Source organism: Thermobia domestica, chromosome 15 (assembly GCF_964235325.1).
Source record: "Thermobia domestica chromosome 15, izTheDome1.hap1.1, whole genome shotgun sequence".
NCBI lineage: Eukaryota > Metazoa > Arthropoda > Insecta > Zygentoma > Lepismatidae > Thermobia > Thermobia domestica.
In genome coordinates, this window is record NC_137468.1 from 45,489,902 (window position 1) to 45,513,377 (window position 23,476).

At 36.2% G+C, this 23,476-nt stretch overlaps 1 protein-coding gene across 11 annotated transcripts in view; it reads left to right on the plus strand.

Moving 5' to 3' along the window:
* The window catches only part of br (broad-complex core protein), a 177,150-nt gene that overhangs the window by 22,706 nt on the left and 130,968 nt on the right, over positions 1–23,476 (plus strand). For all 11 annotated transcript variants that reach the window (XM_081739666.1, XM_081739665.1, XM_081739669.1 and 8 more), the window contains exons 4-5: positions 1,478–2,018; positions 20,673–20,741. In XM_081739666.1, the coding sequence (XP_081595792.1) occupies positions 1,478–2,018; positions 20,673–20,741 (610 nt within the window). The remainder of the gene's footprint in view (positions 1–1,477; positions 2,019–20,672; positions 20,742–23,476) is intronic.

The window sequence follows — 23,476 nt, forward strand, 5'->3', positions numbered from 1 at the left end:
AACCAACTAATAATAATAAACTCCATATTATGTAAGCCCCACTGTGGCACTTGATGAAACTTACATGCAATATAACATATGGTTGACTCATGTTTGCAAGATATCGCATGCACTTCCTTCAGGTTGCCTATACACAAATTATGTCGTCTGTCCGTTAAGATGTATTTGAGGTATGAAAACGATCCTTTCAACATTTACTGATATGAAAGGAACATATTTCCAGTACGTCATAACTTTAAGATTTATAGGAACATGTATTTGGTGTACACTGTGCGTTTAATATATTTAGTTAGTCAAGAACACTTGTGAGTAGCTTTAAATTCGATCTGTCACTGGTGATCTGACATTCACTATAACTGGAACGATGTGACTTGTTTTTCTTTAGAAAAATAAAACAATGATAAAAGTGGGGCGGGGGGATGGCATTTTCCTACAACTGTCGTAATATAATTTGAATCAGATTACTGTTGTCTAGTTAGTTTTAGTAGTACCACTCGAAGTAATCGTGTACAGGTAACTTAACATCCTATAAACTTTGCTCTTTATATTGATTTACATTACTTACTCCAATATTGTAGCATGTCATATTTCACCTATAAATATTTATCATGAACTTCCATGCATAACTACCATCAGTAAAGAATAGAAAATAAATAACACACTTGTTTTAACTAATAACATACAGTATAATTTTGGAAGAGTAAAAGCCAAACACTACTTGATTTGTATTCTATAAGGAAAAAATGTTCTGTAAATTAAATAAACTAAAACTAACAAAAAAAGAAAAAAATATTTTGCCTTAATTGGGGAAAGATTGTTTCAAACGAAATATATTTAAATATAATTGGCTTTGTTATAATGTCATACTACAGCGTGGTCCGGAAGTGGGCGTACGCCTAATTGGTGTTTTCTGACGGTTTTAGGTTTTACCCACATTTGTTTCGTAACATTGCTTGGCATTGTCTGACAATATTGTCTGGATGGAGCACCAGCGCACTTCGCGATTCACATGCACAGTTACCTGAATCAGATGTTTTCTGGCCGCTGGATTGAAAGAGGTTGTGCATCTTTACCAGCTCCCTTTGCCTGGCCCCCAAGAAGTCCCGATCTGACGAGACCAGACAATGCTCTCTGTTGTTTCATAAAGCAACAAGTAAGAAACACTCGACATCACACAACGCAGGAATTACGAGCAGCTGTGGAACACGCCTTCATCTTCGTGACTGCGGAGTATCTCCGCAAAACATCTGCGAGAACTTGGCGCAGAATTCAGCTGTATTACGACATGGATGGTGATCATACCGATGTTTATGACTCGTAAGACTTCAAGCTAACTGTGTACAGACATTCTACCATAACTAATACTATGGTGTTGAAACTAAAAGGCGGTGGGGGGGGTACGCGCACTTCCGGACCACCCTGTACATGTTAATGTGAAAATAGTAAATATTTATATATATGTTTCTTGCATTTTCAGATGGATACAGGAGTGTCACGGGCTCATCAGGGTTTTCCAGAGAAGTTGGAAGAGAGTATGTTTACTCCTCCCACACCTCCGCCGTTGACGCCAGCGAATCAAATCCGAAGAATCGCAAATCGACGAGAATCAGATCAGGCAGATTACGACAAATACGATATGGCTGTGATGTCCAAGAGACTAAAGTGCGAAGATACTCCCAACTCCCAAACAACAGATTTTGCTTCCAAAGCTTCGGCTAATAAAGAGGGAGAAGATAAAACTGAATCTAGCACTCCAGCGGTGGAAGGAGTGAAATCCGAACCTGTTGAACTGAGTAGCTCTGCAGACATTGACAACAGTAATTCCGTAGAAGCTACAGACGCACAAGTGCCAACATCAGAAGATGGTGACAGTGTTCAAAATCACCCGTACCTGGCCGTGTCTCAGGACACGACGGTTCAACCAGTGTTTACCTCTGTAAGCAACTCTGCTTCTTCCTCGTTTAATTTCAGTATGGCAGCTAACAGGTCAAGCATATCGGATCCAGGAAATTTATCAGGTTAGAATCATCATGGTTTTGTACCCTTTTCAATGTTTAATTTTTCGTTTTCTCCAATTTCGTTGTAAATTTAGTCTGGTAAAGGCATATTCAATAATACCTGTTTTTTTTTTTTTTTTTTTTTTTTTTTTTTTTCTGACATACGATGTACGTGATAGGAATCATTGGATGAGTGAGTTTGTTACGAATTTCATGTTTTGGTAAAGAAATCACCTATTATTTGCGTGGTTGATTTAGTTTCTGCCTTCAGTACATTGTTCCTCTTACTCTTGCTGCTATGTACTGCTTCGGATAAACGAATCTGTTGGGATCAGATCTTGAACTTCTCCTTTTTACAGTGGCTTATTCTATATAAATTCAGGATTAAAAAGGGAGAATTAGTATATAACGAGCATGTAGGTAAGAAGGCACTTCAGGATTTAACCTTAGGAAATTTTCCCCGAAGAAGTTGAAAGCAGTAAAAGTGGTTAAAACATAAAGTAGAAAATAGATCTGCCACACAACTCACAGATAAAGTATAGTTTATTTATTAGTTCTTCGTCTATTTTCGATCCTTAGCCTAAGTATTTGGTGACGCAAGAAACAAGAAGGTATTGGTAGCAGAAATCAAGGAAAAATCACTAATTGATTTTTTTGAGGGTGTGAATTTCTCATCCATACAAAAGACTACTATTATCAGTGCAGCAAGAGTTGGCTTCTGACAGTTGGGTAGAGCATGTGAAGTATTGGTGGCGCTGTTGTCAAAGCCTCCGTAACAGACAAAGCAGCTCTGGCGACAAATTAGGACATTTAACAAGTTATAATTTTATAATCGTAAAAATATAACAGGAGCGTATGGTTTCCAAATAACAATAATAGTACTTGGACTATTGGTCTGTCAGAGGCCAGCTCTTGTTGCACGGATAGTATAAGGAAGCCTGGATATTGCGGCAGTATAAATTGATTTGGGTGCATTAGCAGCTACAAAAATAGAAAAGAATTAGAAATTCTTTCTTTCAGAAAAGATGGCAGAAATTTCCTGATTTCTGTGTTCCCGTCTTTAATTACTCTGCCCACCATTACATAAGAATGTGAAGAGCTCATTATACATTTCTCAATATGTAATTCTTTGGGAGAACTCGTACTACAAATGCTGTAACAGGAACACGTTGAAAAAGTATAGCTAACGTCGAAACATACAAAATGAAGAAAAGTTCATCTTTTTGTGAGGAACCACATATTCCCCAAGAAAAGTTTCAATATTTGAAAATGACATAAGTTTCTGTTGAAAGCTTCAGTAACGATAATAAGCTTGAATTTTGCAAAGTAAGATAGTAAAACGGTCTTACTGACGATATCTTGTGTATCTTCATTTTCTTCGGTATTTAGGATTAAATATACACCTTCATCATTAAGATAGTGTTAAGTTGTTTTGAGAGCAAAGTTGATTTTCAGGCGAAATATGGAGAAATTACGTATATTTACAAAAAAACATTTTGAGGTAAGGCTATTTCTGTTGCATACTGAGTGCATGCAACTAGTACGTGGTTTCATGCATGGAAACGTTGAAAGCACTCTTCATAAAGAATATATTTTTGTCTTGGTGATTAAGAATATTGTCGTATAGTTTAATGTTCTTTATATGATTATGTATTTTGTTTTGGTGGTTTACTACAGATTGTTCAGGAATTAGTGATTATGATGCTGTGTAATAAAATGGATTTTGCAGACTAATAGAATCTTTATAGGAGGAATGAAGTTAGGGATAATGTAAAATCTAGCAACAAGCGGAATATACTAAAACAATGGAGAAGAAAAAGAGGTTGTTAGATTAATCTAAGAAATTGATGCAGTTCAGATCAGGGTGGATTTGATTTAAATCAGTTTGATTTAAATCACGATTTTGATCAATATTTAAATCATTTGAATTTTTAAATAAAAATCTTTGATTTAAATCAAATTCCGAAATAAATTAATTTAAAGTGAAAATAAGTAAAATTCCGGTTCTGTTCTGTTATTTCGATTATAGAAGATGATAATCAAATACAATGAGACTCAAATGGATGTAAGCACAGTATGAAAACGAGTATCATGCAGAGGAATGATTAGAGAAAATCCCGTTTTGAGCGGATAACGGGTGAATCCTGCTTTCTTCTCTTCGTAACATCGGGTTTTTAAATCGTTAACTATTCAGACGGAGAAAACAGCATGGACATTTAAGACGAAAATTATTTTGTGTCCACGTCTATTTGTATGTTCTCAGGTAATAGGGGCGTATTTAGAGGAGCCTGATCCCCTCTCTGAAAAAAAAAAAAGAAAAAATTAAAACTTTAGACGAAATTTAGGTACTAAATACATAGAAGTTCCTCGGGATCGTAATACGGTAAATCTTTAATGCGTTAAAATATCGAATAATACTTTTGATAAAGTGGATACTTTCAAATATCGAAGATCAATCAGTATTAACAGACGAAAACGATATTCACGAAGAAATTAAACGTCGACTAAAAGCAAGAAATTCGTGTTATTATTCAGTTCAAAATCTCTTGTCGTCGCGAATTCTGTCGGAGAATTTAAAGCTTAAAATATATAAAACGATAATCATGCTTGTTCTGTATGGTTACAAAACATTGTCGCTTACTATAAGGGAAGAGCATAGACTGAAAGTATGAGAACAAGATCCTGAGACGAATATTCGGACCCAAGAGGAACGGGAATGGGGAATGGCTGAAACTTCATAACGAGGAACTATATGATTTATACGGTTTACCAAACATTGTTAGTCATCGAGTCTAGGAGGCTAAGGTGGGCAGGTCATGTAGCCAGGATGGAAGAAAGTAAGAACGCTTTCGAAGTCTTAACTGGAAGACCAATCGGAAAACGACTATCAGGAAGACCTAGGCGCAGATGGGAGGACAATACTAAGATGGATCTCGCAGAAATAGAAATGCAAAGTAGAAACTGGATCCAGCTGGCTAAAGATAGAAATCAGTGGAGAGGTTTTGTGAACGCGGAATTGAACCTCCAGGTTCCATAGGCCATAGAGTTTATTAGTTAATTTTCCTCTAAATTTATGTACTTTATATGTATTTCGTGCCGCTAGCTAGATCCGATTTTTTTAAAAATATGCCCCTGCCAAATATCAGTAACTTTTCCTGAAAAGTATCATGTTGCTGTAAGTTTTTTCCTTAATGCTTAAGAAACATTGTTTGGGATAGAAATAGGTTAGTGATTAGGGATTAATTCAAAAATAAACCCCAATACTTCCACTTAAATGACATAATTAACATTTAATACTAATTCCTAATGTTTTTTCTGCAGTTCGTGACTTGTACTATACGAGGAGAAGGATTTGATTTAAATCAAAAAAATCGATTTAAATAAAAAAAAATCATGATTTTTGCCACCCTGGTTCTGATCTGAAATGCTAAGGAAAATTGAGAATTTACTTAAGGTAGGGGAAATGCTCTCTAGTGTCCCAAAAGAACATTATATATATATATAAACAAGTGTTAATTTTGTATATTTCCGAAGGCGGAGGAATCATCGTTCAATTTTCTGTTATGCTCTCATGCTTAGCATGAAATAGGGATACATTTAAGTAGACAATGTAAATTACTGAAAAAGTATGGTTGGCGACAGAAACAGTGACTTGGAATGGGTAGAGTAGTTGATTCGAAATCTAGCATCCAGTCCTTTTTCAAACTACTATCGATATTGAAACCCAGACAAAATACATGTTTTTCTCTAACTTCAAGGAGTGAAAATGTATGGCTGGACTGAGAATTAAACAGGTCTCTGGCTTATCGGTGCGCTAATCACTATGTTGTCCAATCCACTTGATCAGCCATATATTTTCATTCTTGAACAGTGCTTAATTATTCAGATCCTGGTGATGAGAAATTTTCCCAGCAGTATAACACAAGGACTGGTGGTAATGACTGAGGGTCAATTAGTAACACGTTGACTGCCGTGTCGGGCATGTGTGCCCGATTCTAAAAAAAACCCTCCCCGCCGCGTCGGTCACAGGTGACCGACGCAACAATGGTTTCTTTATTTATTTCAACAATGGAACTGAATTATCCCACAGACTTTAAACTTGCTTCTGAGTGCACACCATGGATTGTAGAAAAAAAGTGCACTACGAAACTTTTCCTCCAATTATTTTCTTTCAAGAAGACAATAAATTCCGGAACGGAATATTTATATTTTCCATACATTATTCAATATACAAATATTGTTTTAGATAGTTTATTGACATATTTGAAGCAATATTGTGTTACATATCACGTAAAATTGATGTAACACGTGTATACATGGTCCTGTATGTGATAACACTTATTACATTATACAGTGAAACCTGTCTGTTGGCCACCATCGCTTCCATCGAAAAGTGGCGAACTTACAGAAAATACGTGTGATTTGTGTATTTTTAGAATAGGATTTCTAGTATTACTTGATTGTAAAATTTTAATAATCAGTGGCACAACAGCTACTTATAAATAATGTAGATAGAGTAATCATAAAAATATACAGTACTAGAAAATAATATAGTATGTTTAATAGATGTGCATACCTTTCTCTTCCTGAAAACTAGTCAGGTACATTGGAGTATTCGGATTGAAAATACAATAACACAAACAACCATGAAAGAGAAGCGTATGTACGCAGTTTATTGAAATTGATATTATAGTACACTAAGTTATTCAGATTGTAAGCAAGTAAAGCTAAGTTATAAATTGGGAAATTCATATGCAATTTATATGACTTCTTTTCAGTTGTTACTGAATGGTGGTTCATTCTAGACGTATTTGTTTTATTGTAGTTAACTACCTCTTGTTAATGAGCTAGAAGTGTTTCCCTCGGAGCAGAAGATCTATCTATTAAAATGCTACAATAGCAATTAAAAGCGCCTGAGATCCAACCTATAACTTTAGCTTTCAAATCTTTCATTTACGGTTATGTGTGATTTCACGTTTAACAGAGACAAACATTTTAAGTGTTTGTATTTTAATTAGTCTAAATTAGTTAACTATATCTTTTTCATAAAGTTTATGATATAAAATTATTGTTCACAGCTTTTGTACTTTAATAAGCCTTCTCTAAAATCAATGCATGTGAGTCGTGCTTACATCTTCCGAGTTCTTTTAAACTATGTTTATATGTTTGTGGCCAATCCTTTCGACAATGAGATCTCGGAAACTACAGGCTCTAGAAAGATGACGTTTTCACTGATCGATTGGAAATTTTGCGTAATTGTCCAGTTCTAATTGAATATATATATATATATATTTGGTCTAGGAATTAATTCGTGCGGTTGGTACGCACACATTGAAGCTGTAGTACAAACACAAAATACATAAATACCTTAAGAAAAATATTGTCCATCGCTAGCCACCACTTTCGCCCATCTGTCAGGCAATGTACGGATTCCGTGGCGAAAGAAGTCCTCATCCTTGGAAGCGATCCAGTCAGAGACCCATGTTTCGATATCTTCTGAAGAAGTAAACCGCTGTCCAATCAAATCGTTGTTCATGCAATCGAACAAGTAGTAGTCCGAAGGAGCAACGTCTGGTGAATACGGCGGGTGGGGTAAAACTTCCCATCCGACATTTTCTAAATAGGTTTTGACCGGTTTTGCGACATGTAGGCGAGCGTTATCATGTTGAACAATAAGTTTATCATGTCTGTTCTCCCATTCTGGTCGTGTTCTGGCCAGGCAGCAGCTCATAGTACACCACACCTTTCATATCCCACCATATGCACAGCATAACCTTTGCACAGTGAATATCTCGTTTTGGTTGTGATGGACCTGGTTCACCTGGTTTCACCCAGGCCTTTTTTCGTTTAGGGTTCTCCTAATGGATCCACTTCTCATCACCCGTAATAATTCGATGCAGAAACCCCTTTCTGCTCTGTCGTTGAAGCAGCAATTCGCAAATGGTTTTTCGTCTTTCAACGTCTCTGTCTTTCAATTCATGTGGAACCCAATGTGACATCTTTTGAATCATTCCCATGGCTTTCAAGCGTTTGGAGACTGTTGTTTGATCAACGCCTAATGCTGCTGCAAGTTGTTCCTGCGTTTGACACGAATCCTGCTCGAGCAATGCTGTCAATTCTTTGTCTTGAAATTTTTTTGGCTGTCCAGCTCGCTCTTGGTCTGCCAAGCCGAAATCACCACTTCTAAACCGTGCAAACCACTTCTGACACGTTCGCTCAGCTAGAGCATGGTCACCATACACTTCCACCAAAATACGATGACTTTCAGTCGCACTTTTCTGCATGTTAAAGTAATGCAGCAGGACACCCCGCAAAAACACTTTATCAGGCACAAATTGCGCCATGTTCACTTCACTACAAACTGGTGTTGTTGACGCTTTAATCCACTGCCCTATACTAGGAACGATACGCGATGACAGGGGTTTGCAACACATGTGTGGATACACGAAACTGTGGGACGCTCCGTTCGTTGCACCATCTCTTGTCCACCCGCACGAATTAATTCCTAGACCAAATATATAAAAAAAAACATGGCCATTATTTCTTTATTACATCTTTTTATTGTACGCTGAAAGCGTTGAAATTAAAAAAAAAAAAAACTAAAGCATCATATCCTATGCGTTATACATTCCAACACCACAGTGTTGTATATTGGGGTTGTATATGTCTCAGGCATTTGTTCCATGGCCAAATAATAGTGAAAAAGGAAGGATAACCATTTCTCGAGTCTTAAGATAAATCTTTATTTTTTTGAGTGTTTTGCCCAATGAACACCATATATAGTTGACATTATAATTGTATATGTAATGCATTTGCTTCTTACATACTCGATGCAGGAAGAAAGCAAACACTGGTCATACATGAATTAGAAACTCAAAAACCGGAAGTAGGCTCAGATCTTGCAAACGGTGCGAGATATTGAGAAAAAATAATCGAAAATAGTCTCCCTTTTTATGATACCGCTTGGCTTTTTTTAATCAATACGTCTTTCACTTGTGTCTGTAAAGGGACATGTACAGATGTTGTGAGGAATGAGAAGGAGATTTATGCTCATATGCGAATTATGCGCTGTGTAGAGAGCGCAGGTTCAGGTAGTGTTTTGAGAAAATCTTGAGGGAATTCATATCTCAAAAACTCCGTTATCTTTTGACAAGCCGACAGGTGCCAATAGTTGACAATTGAGATGGTTACTTTTAACCTTGAGAATTACTAAATCTCCCAACTGATGAGAGGAGCTGCTATAGCTAATGGTTTTACCAAAACAGACAGGGTAAACAAATACGTACAACCATTTCCTGAATTCCTGTACGTTCTTTTTCTTATTTACATCTTCTTTCACCACCCCTTTACAAGGGTAGTCTTCTAGCCATTGACCTCCAAGAGCAAATCGCGGGAATCCTTGCTTCTTTTCTCCAGTCACAAATACAAAACATCTGCCTCTCATATGGGAATGCGAATGCGAAAGAATTAGGAAAAATAGCAAAACGGTATTTCTCGTTTCCAAGATACGCAGGTAAATTTGATTATCATCATAGGATAAACATTGCTTCAGTGTGGCCAACTTCCATGATAGACAGGTGGCCAACTTACAGAGTAGTAAGTAACGAATGTTTTATGGGAAAATGCAGGTTCAAGACGAAGTAGGCCAAGATAAGCAGGTGGCCAAGTTGACAGGTTTCACTGTATTGCGATTCGATGATGATTTTTGATTGAATAGATTATGATAGGCAAAATTTGATACTGAACAATATATGTTACATTTTCTGTGAATTTCATATAAAACTTATATTGTAAAATCATTTTTGTATGAAATTCATAGAAAATATAACATATTGTTTAGTGTTTCTTTTATCCACATAAACTGCTTCACATAATGTGTAAGCTTTCTGAAAATTGTCAATTAGCAAATCAGTCAGGCCCTGAATTTTACGAAATCGGTCTCCTGGAGGACATGCATTGTTGTTGTCAGCAAACTAGATCATACGAAGCAGCATTTCGAATTTATTCCTCGACATGATAGAAGCCCCGAAACTATTTCTAAGCATGTCTTCCTGGCTCCAATATTCTGGCAAGGATGACATTTTCAATACTTTCATATGCAACTAGACCTACAAAATTTCCAGTTTCATTGTTGTTACTTGATACCCAATCGTGTAATCTTGAACAGGGTCCTACATCATAGATACTTGTGGCATATAGGTCTACACTAGTCTGATCAACTGTCATGTTTATCACCTTATCCACCATTCAAGAGAATAATTCACCAGGTTCACTCTGTGCTAAAGCTGCAGCAAAATTTGGGTTCACAGCTCCGTTTTCCATAAATTACATTACTTGCGTGAGGATGCGCAATTGTTAGGCGGTAGTTTGCGTATATTTTCTCCTTAAGACATAGAGAGAGAGGGAGGAAGACCTCAGCTATGCAGAGCAGAAATATGTACTTTCTTCCCGTTGCTACTCATATTAGTACTTTCAGCTTCCCTGCCACTTATGTACACCAAGAATTCTCTCCCGAAACACTTTTGTTTATAATCGGAATCATTATCAGAAGACATATCAAAGTTCTCATCAGACATACCCTTATCCACAGGGAACTGGTGGTCGGGCCACCCGAAATTTTTACTGGTCCCAAAAAATTTTCAAGGGAGGCTTGAAAATGAACTTTATAATATGGTGATGAACTATAATATGGTTTGATCGGGCCCCCCTAACTTCTACCATTCCCTCACTACATTTTTGGGCTGGCTACGGAACTGTGATGATACAGCAATTTATGCTGTTCTACTGTGTTTTTTCGTTTAGGCAAATTGCAGTTTTATATATAACATACTATAATTCAAGCAAGCTTTAAAAAAAAAAAAAAGCAAAATCAACAATAAATTCTTGGTGAAAAAGACAAAACTGATACTTCAATATTTTCTACATACCAATCTAGAGTAATAACATAAAGAAAGAAAATCATCACAGTCCGTGATATATTGAATAGAATAATGAATGTGCAAATCGGGACGGTGACCAATAGCGTGCCCGACGCGGCGCAGGCAGAGGAATTTTAAGTTCTACGCCGAGTCGGACACACGTAACCGATACTCAAAAAAAAAAAGTTTTCTCTTCCTAAGGCCCTCTACATGAATATATAAGATAAGAAGTAAATGTTTTAGAAGGAATGGGAACTTACGAACTTACGGCAATAATGGCCTGAATGGAAAGAATCCATCGGAAGGCACGGCAATCAACATGGTAATAGAAGAGTAATTTCGCACAAAGTGTTCTTGTAATATAAAATATGAATTGAAAGCCTTAATGACACCAATCTGTTGATACAATCATTAACCAAACTCATACAACAATAAAGAGTACCAAATGCCTGGACACGTATTTGGCCCTTTCTTCAGTTCACTGATTTGAAACACTCAACAGTAACATAGGAATGAAAGGGTTTCTAAGAAATGGAAGGTCACGTAAGTGGTTAACATAACAGATTACATTAACAGTATATAAATAACATTGCTTGGATGCGGCCTAGTTCCAAGATGGACAGGTAGCCAACGTATAGAATAAAAAGTGGTGTGTGTTTTGCGGGAAAATGGAGGTTCCGTAGAAAAGAGGCCAAGAGAAGTCACTAAGTCAACAGATTTTACTACTTGCATTTTATATTCCGTGTTAGCTTAACTTCCATAGGCCACGTCAGTGAATTAAACATTGCTTCAATCATGGCGATTTGAACTTCGTTGGAACTGTCATAAAATTGTGGTCCAATCTTAGTAGTTCTGAATGGATATCGCACTTGTCGCTAGAAGTGGATATGTAAGTAGTTTTTGCTCCGCTATTACGATGGAAAGCAGATAAAAAATGTCACTTTTTTTTCTTCTCTGGTGTGTGTGCGTGTGTATATATGAGCATTTGTGTGTGTGCGCGTGTGCGTGCGTGCGTGCGTGCATGCGTGCGCGTGTGCACGTGAAAATTAAATTTTAACTCTTGTGTAGTTTAAATAGCTTACTTTCCTCATATTACATTCATCATGCGTAATTGTTTTGTTCTCAGTCGTAAATTAACACATTGTAAAAACGATGGTCGGCATTTATGTAGGCTACTTGTGAAATTACAGGAAGAAGTCAGATTTACGCAGAGTGCAAGAAGGCAAATTAAATGGTTTTAGATTGGGAAAATACTTGAATGAGAACAAGATTGGAACTGTAATTTACAGGTGATAGAAAACAATTTAGTTTGGTCCCGATTACAGGAAATTTATTGAAGGGAAAGTTACCTTTTTCATGGCATGGGGTGAATCTTTTGTTTTCAGATGCGAAAAAGTAATGTGGCTAGATCAGCTTAGTCTTCTAGGGATATTTTTTTATCCGTTCTTCATTCAATGTTGTTAGCAATATTTTTCGAATTAATTCTGTCGCGACTATGTTAGTGGTTGAATTCACTCAAAATTAGCTAATATGTAAAAATTCCTGTAAATTGATAAATTGGTGGTCGGAAGTTCAATTTTGGAAATCTGGTGAATAAAAATTTGTGAAGTCAGTAGAAGCCTCAGATACAAACCAGAGTAGCGATTCACATCAAACTGTAAACAGTAGTTACCTTTTAATATAGGTGCTGAAAAGCGGACGTTCATCTCAAATAAATTAGATATTTATTTCTGCTTTACCCTGTAGGAAGAAGCTTTTGATAAACTTGTAATATGTGAGATTTGCTTGTTAGTGTGACAGTGTTTAAATAGTCTTTCTGCTTCTTTGCCCGTGCGTGCTTTTCATGCCCGCTTCCCCGGACAGTCGTAGAAACTAGAAAGTCTTACTTTTGTCACTGGTAATGTTTTCAACCACGTCAAAGGAGAACCGATACTTATTCATTACAAAATTAAAATAAGTACTATGATTAGTTAATTGCTCCCCCTACCTCCTTTTAAAAATAAAAATGCATAATGTAAAGAAACTGGAACTTACTTACATTGTCACTTACTCCACACAGGCGTACACCAAAACAGTAGATTTTATAAGATCCAATCAATATTTATCGTTTTACCAGAGGAATCTCGCCAAATTTTTACTTAAAAAGATGCTGTAGGGCAGCGTTTCCCAACCTTTTTCAACTTGCGGCACACTACAGGTGTAACTTGAATTCTCACGGCACACCCAGATATATATATATATATATATATATATATATATGGGTGATTCCACGAAAAAGGGAAATTTTCTGTCACGGGCATTTCTTCAAACTACTACTAGAAAGAATCACCTCATTTTTATTTTGTTTGGTAGTAACCGTCACAAAGTAGGTATGCCATGTATAACAGTTTGCAAATATAACACGAAACATACGTAAAAAATTAATTATTACCCAATTTCTCAACACCGTGGGCTGTCACAGACTACAGTTGACTGATTTTAATCAATAAATTACAACTGAAGTCGCAAATCAAACATCATTTAATGGTAATTAAATGGAAGAGAACACTTCAATGTTTCGGTTTTGTGGAAAGTAAATCTTTATAACGATTATTTTGGAAAGCTTGACTATGCTTCGTTTCTGTCACCTCTATTTCGTCTCAACTCCATGGCAATAGAAAAAATTATCATTGCTCTCAACAGATAGCATGGTCGTCCACATTGGCAACACCCACAAGAAGACAAGGCAGACATGTTTGACTGAAGAACAGAAAAAGTTGTGTGCATGTGTTAAAAGCTATAGGAAAAATATTTTTGTGTGTGGAAAGCAGGTGCGTATATTAATTGATTCTCAACACCATGGTATTTATTACTGAATGTATTTGTATGGTATATACCTTCTTTCCCTTGAGAAACCTACGCCTTAACGTAGAAAATTCGTACACAATTACTCACATGTACTGGTTAAAAAGTGGGCCGGTAAAAATAAATTATATTCGATTTTCTCAACTCCATGTCCATCTGAAAACTAAGGAATCCACGGTGTTGAGACAAGTCACGGAGTTGATAATCCTGTAGTGTTTGTTATGCTCATGCTCTTCCAAATATTTGTTCTTTCAATATATTGATAGAAATAAAGCTCGTTTATGGTCTAGTGACTGGTATGCTCGCCTTTCGTGCGTGGCTCTGGGTTTGTTTCCCGGTGGAAGCTCAAAAATTAATGGTGTTTACTTCGCACAGTAAGGCAATTAAAAAAACTCATTTGAGTAGAGATGTACTGAAACCTGATCGCGCAGACCATCGCAACGGTCGTAGGAGCCGACACGCTGACCACGTGTCATTCGAACTCAAAGACCGGCTGGAGGGTCCTAGCCCATCCAAGGAGTGTTTCGCGGAAGTTCAGATTTGGGGCTGTCAGGTAGCCGGAGGTAAAACTTCAGTCAAGTCAAGATGGATGGTATCTGTTTTTAACCTATTGACGTCTCAATCTTATGATCAACTAATTGTTTTCTTTTCAGAGATTGTCGAAGAGTCTGAGGGCAATATACGGACAGTCAATTTTATGACGTGAATCGGGAGGAATTTCTCCTGGCCTACTAAACCTGACGTTTAAAAAGCGTTGGCAGTTGTCATTCTGTGTTGACTAGAACAGCCCTTCCCTGTTTCCTCAAGACATTTCCTTCATTGGAGTGGAAAATGAGGACTACTTAACAAAGAACATTTAATTATCCAAAGAAAACAGAAATGATGAGTGCCTTACACTGTCATTTAGTGTGCATTATACAGGGCGTTTCAAAACAATACCGACAACGTTTGGGAGGTGATTCCTAACACCAAGATAAGATAAAAAGTATAGACCAATCTGGGTGCACAAATGCTTCCTTTCGCAGTTATAGGCTGCCGAAAACATGAAAAAAAAATTAACTTTGAAGGTGAAGGTCCATAGCATAAAACTATGGGACCTACCGTAGTCGGGTCAGACTTCACTTAGTAATTAGTATGTGCGCTATCCAAATATCCATGTTTCAGAATCTTGCGGTACTTCCACAACAACTTTTATAGAAGTAGTTGGTGAGTACTTCAGATTATACGCCCGTAACCAAACTCCCTCTAATAAATTGCTTCGTGAGTACCTCAGGATTCTAAAACATATTTTTGGATAGTGCACATATTAGTTCCTAAGTGAAGTCGTGACCCGACTACGGCAGATCTCATAGTTTTGGAGCTATGGACCTTTAAAGTTCATTTTTTTCATGTTTTCGGCAACCTATAACTCCGAAAGGAAGCATTTGTGCACCCAGTTGTCTATACTTTTCGTCTTATCTTGGTGTCAGAAATCAGCTCCCAAACGATGTGTGTATTGTTTTGAAACACCTTGTATATATACCAAATATACGGTACAAATACACTTACCAAATGTTGAAAAAGTATTGCACTTTCGACGTGTGGACTTGATCACACAGAGAAGACAAACGGTTTACATAAGCTCAGAAAACAAATGAAGTAGACAATAGACAGGTTTAGTGACTACTTCGTCTGTTTCGTAAGTTTATGTAAAAAGTTTGTCCTCTCCATATGATAGTCAACATATTGAAAGCGCAATAATTTTTCAATATTCGATAAGTGTATGTGTATTTCTTATTTACGTCACATATTCATATATATATATATATATATATATATATATATATATATATACTCAATTTTGGAACCTTCATTAGATATATTTTCATATGCTTGCAGTATTTTCTGGAGTATTTTTGTATAACAAATTACGTGTCATCTAGTTTGTTAGAATTTTATTCAACATAAGGAGAATAATTCTAACTTACAAAAACTATTGGAAAATTATTTCAATTTTTATGTAAATTATAAGCTTAATCACTTATAAACCAAAACTTATCACCCAGATGTATCACGTTTCTCAACTCCACAGCAATTTTCAACTCCGTGTTAACTAATCTCAACTCCGTGACCTATGGTCTCAACTCCGTGGGTGCTGAAAAGTTTATTATTTTTTATTTAGTACACCAATAACGATTCAGCTCTGCTGAACACCTAATTAACATGTACTTAGTAGTAGTAAGTGCATGTGATATTTTTATTGAAATAGGCGACCATCAACGGAACAAAAATTTTCCAAGTGAAAATTTCCCTTTTTCGTGGAATCACCCATATATATATATATATATATATATATATATATATATATATATATATATATATATATATATATATATATAATTACCATGGTATTTTAATGTGATTACTAATTTCCTTCTTACAGAGAAGAAAGCTCGATCACTGATTTTCCCCCGTGCTAAATCATTATACTTATTTTTCATTCCAATTTTAAAATAGAAAACAATAGCAATGAAATATAGGACTCGGGTTTTTAAAAATCCACTTTCTCTTTCGAAAACTGTATCTAACCTCTAACTAAAAGGGAAGATCACTAAATAACGAACAAATAAACAAATCTCCTATACTTTTAAAACACAAATGTAGGTAATTTGTATGCATGCTTGCTTTGTTCAATTTATTGAATGATATGTTAAAATTTCAAGTTACGAAATAGTCTGCAACAATAAAGAAGTAATAATGGTCATGACAATGATAAATACGTTTTTCAACATTAAAAATGTACAGAAAAGTAACACAGTATGAAATTTAAAATTGTAGATTTATAGTAGAGGTTCATAGTAATGTGAAATATAAATATACATTTTTCCCTGTCTTGCAATTTGGTTCGTATAGAATTAATAATTTGTTTCGATTTTCTCGCGGCACACCAGTGTGCCGCGGCACACCGGTTGGGGAACGCTGCTGTAGGGACATTGAATAAATGAAAAGTTTCTTGTATCCAATTCAAAGAATTATTATTATGTTATTTCACCACTCATTGGTATCTTCATCAGAAATACATACTTCAATTTATATACCAGACTCTTGAAAAGGTTGTTGTATGTATGCGAAAGAAGCTAGTGATTAGAATGTCATCGGAAAATATGGTACTGAGTTTGCAGAACAGCTATGATTAATTCCTGCTTTGAAGAAATTATTGCAAATTGTCTCTACTTGGCCTAACTCACCGAAGAAGAAAGTGAAGATACACTTAAATATACATTAAACACAAAAGCCCCTAATCCGTTCCTCTTCCAAGTGAACAGTTTGGTGTGATGATTGAGAACTGCTGCTGTTGTGGTGAAGAATGATGCGACAATTGAGTTCGTTTTACGCAACAATTGATGACTCGTGGCAAACAGTATTGTATACACACAGTATTTACAATCCTTCGAATTTTTAAAGCTATGGTTGTCACATGTTTGGCGTAACTAAAGAAACAAGCTATTATTTGGGTGGCAGCTCTCCTAAGACGTTAGTTTCTGCTCAGACGTTACCAAATTTCACTTATCTCGGTTGAAATTTTTGAGCATTTCGTTACAATTAAGGTGGGTCACTAGGTGTTCCCAGTGCTATGTTAAACGCTGCTTAAATAGTGTGGCGTTGCCAGATAGTGTGGAGTGTTTACTGATGACAGATAATAAAGAAAGTAATCATGGAATTCTGCTTTGATACTTACTAGAGAAATTAGTTTTCGACCCTTACCGCAATTCCACTTCTGAACTGCAACGCTAGAATCCAGGAATTTTCTTATTGTGACTACTACAGTAAACGTACAAATTTGGCAACAACCCATTATGGCGTTCTGTGCAAGTTTAGTCTCAAAATCTATTTCCTTAATTGTAAATTAATATTTAAATAAAATGGGAAACATAACACGAAAAACGGCCAAACAATATATCTATTTCGTAATAAGAACGTTACTTTAAAATACTTTACACATACAAATAAATATTTCGTAAAACTGAGCACTTCTAGTAAGATCTTACAGCGAGTGCCATCTTGTGTGCTCATTGTAAAACGAATCAAGTATTTTCTTTTTATTTGTTAGATTTTTCGATATCAGGAGACAAACCAAATGGATCAGTTTTTAGTGCTGTAGCTGAAACATTACATATCTTATAGTGCAATATTTATAATATATAACGTTTCATTACGCAGTGGTTAAGGCAGTGAGTTAAAATATATACTGATTTCCGACTGGTGATCCACCTTAACAGGAGCCTGTTCTTGAACTTCGGTCAAGGTATATGCGATCCAACGGTTTGAAAAGATTCGTACGTTCAGGCGATATTAAAAAATAGTTTGTTTCTTTCATGTCAATGTTCAGGAGTGCCTGAATCTCATGGTATATCACATGCCGACCTCTCTCATCAATCATTTCACACACATCAACCTTACTGGCACCAACAGAAATGGATATTAAACCTTCACGAAACTCGTATCACAGAAATGTGCTACTACGTTGGAATTTAGGAAACCAATTGTACTCAGTCCTATTGGATGATACTTTACTCCTAAATCCAAATGAAGTCACTCGATGCATTGTTTCAATGATACTTACATTTGAAATCCTTAAAAGAAATCTGGAAAATGTTCACGAGAAATTCCCATTTCTCACAAAACTACTTCAAAGTGCTGTGAAAAATTAATATATGCTTAAACAAACGAAAATAATTTAAACATAGAAACGTCTGTTCTCCCGAACTTTATAATAGCGGATCACTAGCACTACTGGTAGTAGTAGTTTGCAGAAACTTCTCCAGTAACCCTCGTATAAAACTACTAGGAAAAGTAACAAATTTGAAGATCCATTTTGGAAACTCTGCATGTCATTATGAATAATCATACATATATATTAATTGAAATAAAAACAGTCGGATTTTCAATAAAAGGATTTCATAGTGCTTTGCGGACGTAACAATTTTCATTGAAGAAAAGAATTTTAAAATATCTCAGGCATGAAGTATACGAGGTGTGTTGGAAAAGTAATGAGACTGATTTTGTACTAACTAAAGTTTTTTTATGTTTTTCAAACAACAACAATGTTATCCCCTTCAAAGTAGTTCCCTTGGGCAGCTATAAACCGGCGGAGTCGTTGTTCCCACTCTTGGTAGCAGCGCTGGAAGTCTTCAACTGGTATGGCTTTTAACTGGTCGGTCAGTCTTTTGAATGTTCTCCAGAGTTCCAAAATGACGTCCCTTTAGGACATGTTTGAATTTCAGGAAAAGGAAAAAGTCACAAGGACTCAAATCAGGTGAATAGGGGGGTTGAGGAACAACAGTAATGCATTTTGAGGTCAAAAATTCACTGATGGACATGTGACACGGGACATTGTTATGATGAAGCATCCACTTGTCTGCAATATCTGGTCTCACACGAATCACTCTTCCGGAGCCTTTCAAGGACACTTTTAAAACACTTGGTTGACAGTTTCGCTTTGCCGCTTTTTTTTTTTTTTTTTTTTTTTTTTTTTTTCAGGATCGTACTCAGATATCCAGGATTCATCATCTATGATCACACAATTGAAGAATTCTTGGTCATTGGCAATCCTATCAAGAAGATAAACGCACACGTTTTTTCGATTGTCCTTCTGTTCTGTTATGAGGTTTATCAGCACCATTTTGGCACAAATCTTTCGCATGTTCAAATCGGCTGTCAAAATTTGATGTACGGTGAAAGTTTTTAAATTTAACTGTTCACTCATCATCCTTATTGTTAAACGACGGTCTGATCTCACAAGAGCTCTCACACGTTCAACGTGTTTTCGGCCTTCCAAAAATGATTTGTGCCAGCGGAAAACTTGTGCTCTTGAGAAGCAATGTTCCCCATAGGCCTGTTTCAACTTTTCAAAAGTCACACTCGTGGATTTACCAAGTTTAACACAAAACTTTATTGCACAACGTTGCTTTAAATTCGGATGCTCCATTTCTGTAACACACAGCAAAAAAACAACTTCACTGATGGTGCTGTCAAAAATAATGTGTTAGCTGTACGAAGTTGTAACTCGGACTGAGGAAGTGGAAGGGATAAACAAACCGGTCTAGCACAGGCCGGTAGACACAGCGTTGCCAGATCGCCCGCAGTGTTGCCGGTCTCATTACTTTTCTCACACACCTTGTATCTCACGCATGCACTACGTTTCTTTTTTCTGAGGTAAGCTCTAGATATTCACGTCTCACGAGCAGGCTTGGTATGGTCCATATATTCACATTCACGAGCAAGTTGTAGTGAACCTGAGCCATATCGAATTTTAGCCCAGTGAGGTAAATTTACGTGAGATTGATCGATCTAGCGCGAGGCTCATTGACATTATGCCGCTGGAATACCGAATAGGCGTATCTCAGATTTCTTTATTTTACGTTACTCAACTTATGCCCTTCGGTGACGCGCCAAATCTACTTTCGCCTATTATTCTTACACCAATTAGTAGACCTCGTAAAATCATATAAGGTACCATCTTATTAACTTCAAATCTTATTTTATAAAGGTACGCCTATTGGTTATTCCAACGACGATTATTGGTTAGTCCAACGACGATTAGTGCGCTTGAGCACAACCTTCTTTTGCAAAATGCTCATTCATGGTAGAATCCCTCGCTCCATTTAACATTCATGGGATGTAAGTTAAATAAAGAGAAGAAACATTAGATATGTCTACGTAATGGATCAGCGACACTTATCAGATGGAGTTACCTGTACCTGATTAGTATGAGGATTATAATTATCATGAAAAGTACGAGCTAGTATTATTACTCCACCAATTGCAAGTGTGTATATGTGGAATTTTTAAAAGGATAAATAAAAATACATGAATTGTATAGAAAGTTGAAAAGTAGAGTTGTTTTAGTTTGTTTTTTTCATTTTTATTTCAGGGATTAATAATCAGAATATGTTAGGCAACTCTTCAGGTCCAGATGGCTCAGCAGGGACTTCTGCACAAGGTAAGAAATAAATTTCTTCATATTTGAACGGATGAGAAAGCTTTCTGAACTGTGGATGTTGCGCTGTTTTTTCGAATTCCATAAATACATACTGCCCCGTGTTTTGGTAATTTGTAAATTCATTATAAAAACTCACACAGATTTGAATATAAATTGTAATCATTTTGAATCTACATTGGATCATTTGTTTCACTGCGAAAATGAGGGGCCAAAATTGATGATAGAATTTATTTTCAATTTTCACCGTTGTGTTTAAGGAATTGAGTGTTTGAAATTAATTAGTTCTAAATATTGTAGAAGGAAGTAAATACATGATAATTTTGTAGTGACGTCATGTATCTAACACTATAATTTAGCTACCTTTCCTATTAGTTGAAAAGGTATATTGGTTATTACGCGCTTTTTCATCGTTCATTATGATCTAATGCATCGACTGAATCCTCTCCGTCGTGAAAGTTATTTCCTAGATTACCTGAATAGTCAGAGATCAGAAAACACTTAGGACTGCAAGTTAAATTTCAATATAATTAGTAGTGCAAATCTTAATATTTTGATTGTACTTCTGACTTCATATTAAGATCAAGTTACCTACAAAACGTATTCAGCAGGTTTTCTTGGGAGTTTTCGGATTTTTTAGGGTTTTTATGTTAAGGTTATGCTCTATCAAATCGTAGATAATCTCTGTGGCTGTATTTACTTAAACTGGAATATATATATATATCAATTCAAGCCAACTTAAAGCGAACTCAGAATCTCCCGCCGTGCAAAGCTGTGGAACACAGCCTCTGTTGCTGAGACGAGCCTGTCTTTGGCCGAAATCAGCTACCAAATATAGAGATCTTCAAACCTCAGACACTGGGCTACGTGCCCACCTAATTTCATTCAGATTTGGCCAGTAGTTACTGACAAAATACCATATACAAAGTGAGCAAAGTCTGTCTTTGGTCCAACCCGGCCACAAAATGTAGCGATCTGTATTCTTAGCTACTGCCTACCAAATTTCGTTCAGATCCGGCCAGTAGTTACCGAGAAATAAAGACCACACACACACCTGGATGTCCACAAGAAACTGTCTTTGTGCGAGAACCCGTCGCAGCTGCAACTCGTGTTCATTAGCCAAGCTTGATGTGGATATCAGGCCTACAGCGTTTTTAACAACAACAAGTATTGGTCTTAATTTTCTTGCAAACTCCACACTAACTTCCTGCAACATGGAATATTTTATATTATTCCTCAAAAATCATCAATTGTCAGTTCCAGGTTAGGTTGTAATAATACTAAGATACAACAGTCGACTTATAGCTCTGCATTTATGAATATCACAGAATCACACTGCGAATGAGTGAGAGCAGAGATACCCAGATTGATCAGTGGCTCCCAACAACCTTGAGCTCAATAATTGAGCGCAACGAGCTAGAGCAGGAGCGACTGTAAGCTCCATTAAGATCAACAAGTGGGAGCCTGACAGCGTGAGCATTATTGAAGATAGTGAGCCCCGATTATAAAATAACCGTAAGCAGTAATGTATGGAAATCTCTGTGTTTAGAGAAATGCTGTAGTTCACTGGGTAAGAATGGGTTTACGACTACATTTGTTATGAAGGATAATAGAGAGTTACTGAAATGAATACTAGTGTGCAACTTCCATAGATCTAAAACTTTCTCATCCATTTTGAATCATGTCCAGTATAGATGCAAAAGCCAATGGAAGGAAGAATAAAGCGAGTTTTTAAAGCGTTCGTAGACCCTGGTGCTTGAAAACAAGTTTTTTGATAACATTATGAGATTAAAAAAGAAAGAGGTAGTTCAGTAGTAACAAATAAGAGAATACGATTTCAAGACAGTAACAAATAATATTTCTGACAACAGTTTTAACAACTTGAATTTTGAGTGTCGCTGCCTTTAGAACAGTGAAACGGTCTTAGATTTCCCGACAAACAGGCTTTATTTTTAAAGCCTAGGCCATCTTAAAAAACGAAGACGTCGACAACTGTCTTTGAACTTCCAAGTAGGTGGTGGTTATAAAATCTAATGTTAATAGTAACACTGAGGAACACCACTTCACATTGGTGACTAATGTATTCCATGGAACACACACCATCTGCAGCACACTTTCTGTAACGTTTCATTTTTCTGTAAATCTCTTCAACATGAGCGAATCCAAAACAGCCCTTGTAATGATTATCCTCTTCGACAGATGATCCAAATTCCGAATTTTCATAGCATATATATATCTGCAATTTCCGAAAGTTAAGCCACAAGAGTTCAGAGAAGGAGGTAGTTGTACCGCTTCTGGGTAGCTTCTCTCCGTTTCTCAATCTTTCAAAGCACATAATCTAATACTAGGTGACAATTTCTTTATAATAAAGTGTTTTCATTGGTTCCGAACCACCACCACCTTCCTTTACATATTTTTATCAAACGTTCTCCGTACATACTTGAACCAAACAGAACGAAAAAAATTGACGAAAAGAAGAAATAGTTCTACAATATTTATATTCCTTTGGAAATTTTAGGATACAGAGTAGGCGTTTCAATAAATATCATCTTTTGTGGATGATCCAGATCCCAGATTTTTCAGCACTTATTATATATTTTTAAAAAATGTTACAGTATCTGTTATTTGATCCGGTAAAAACTTCGAAAATGTTTTTGGTTAAAATTCATTAACCATTTGTTCCTAGTTTCCTATTAAACGTAAAATCTTGACAACGTAGATACAAAATTGACAATGAA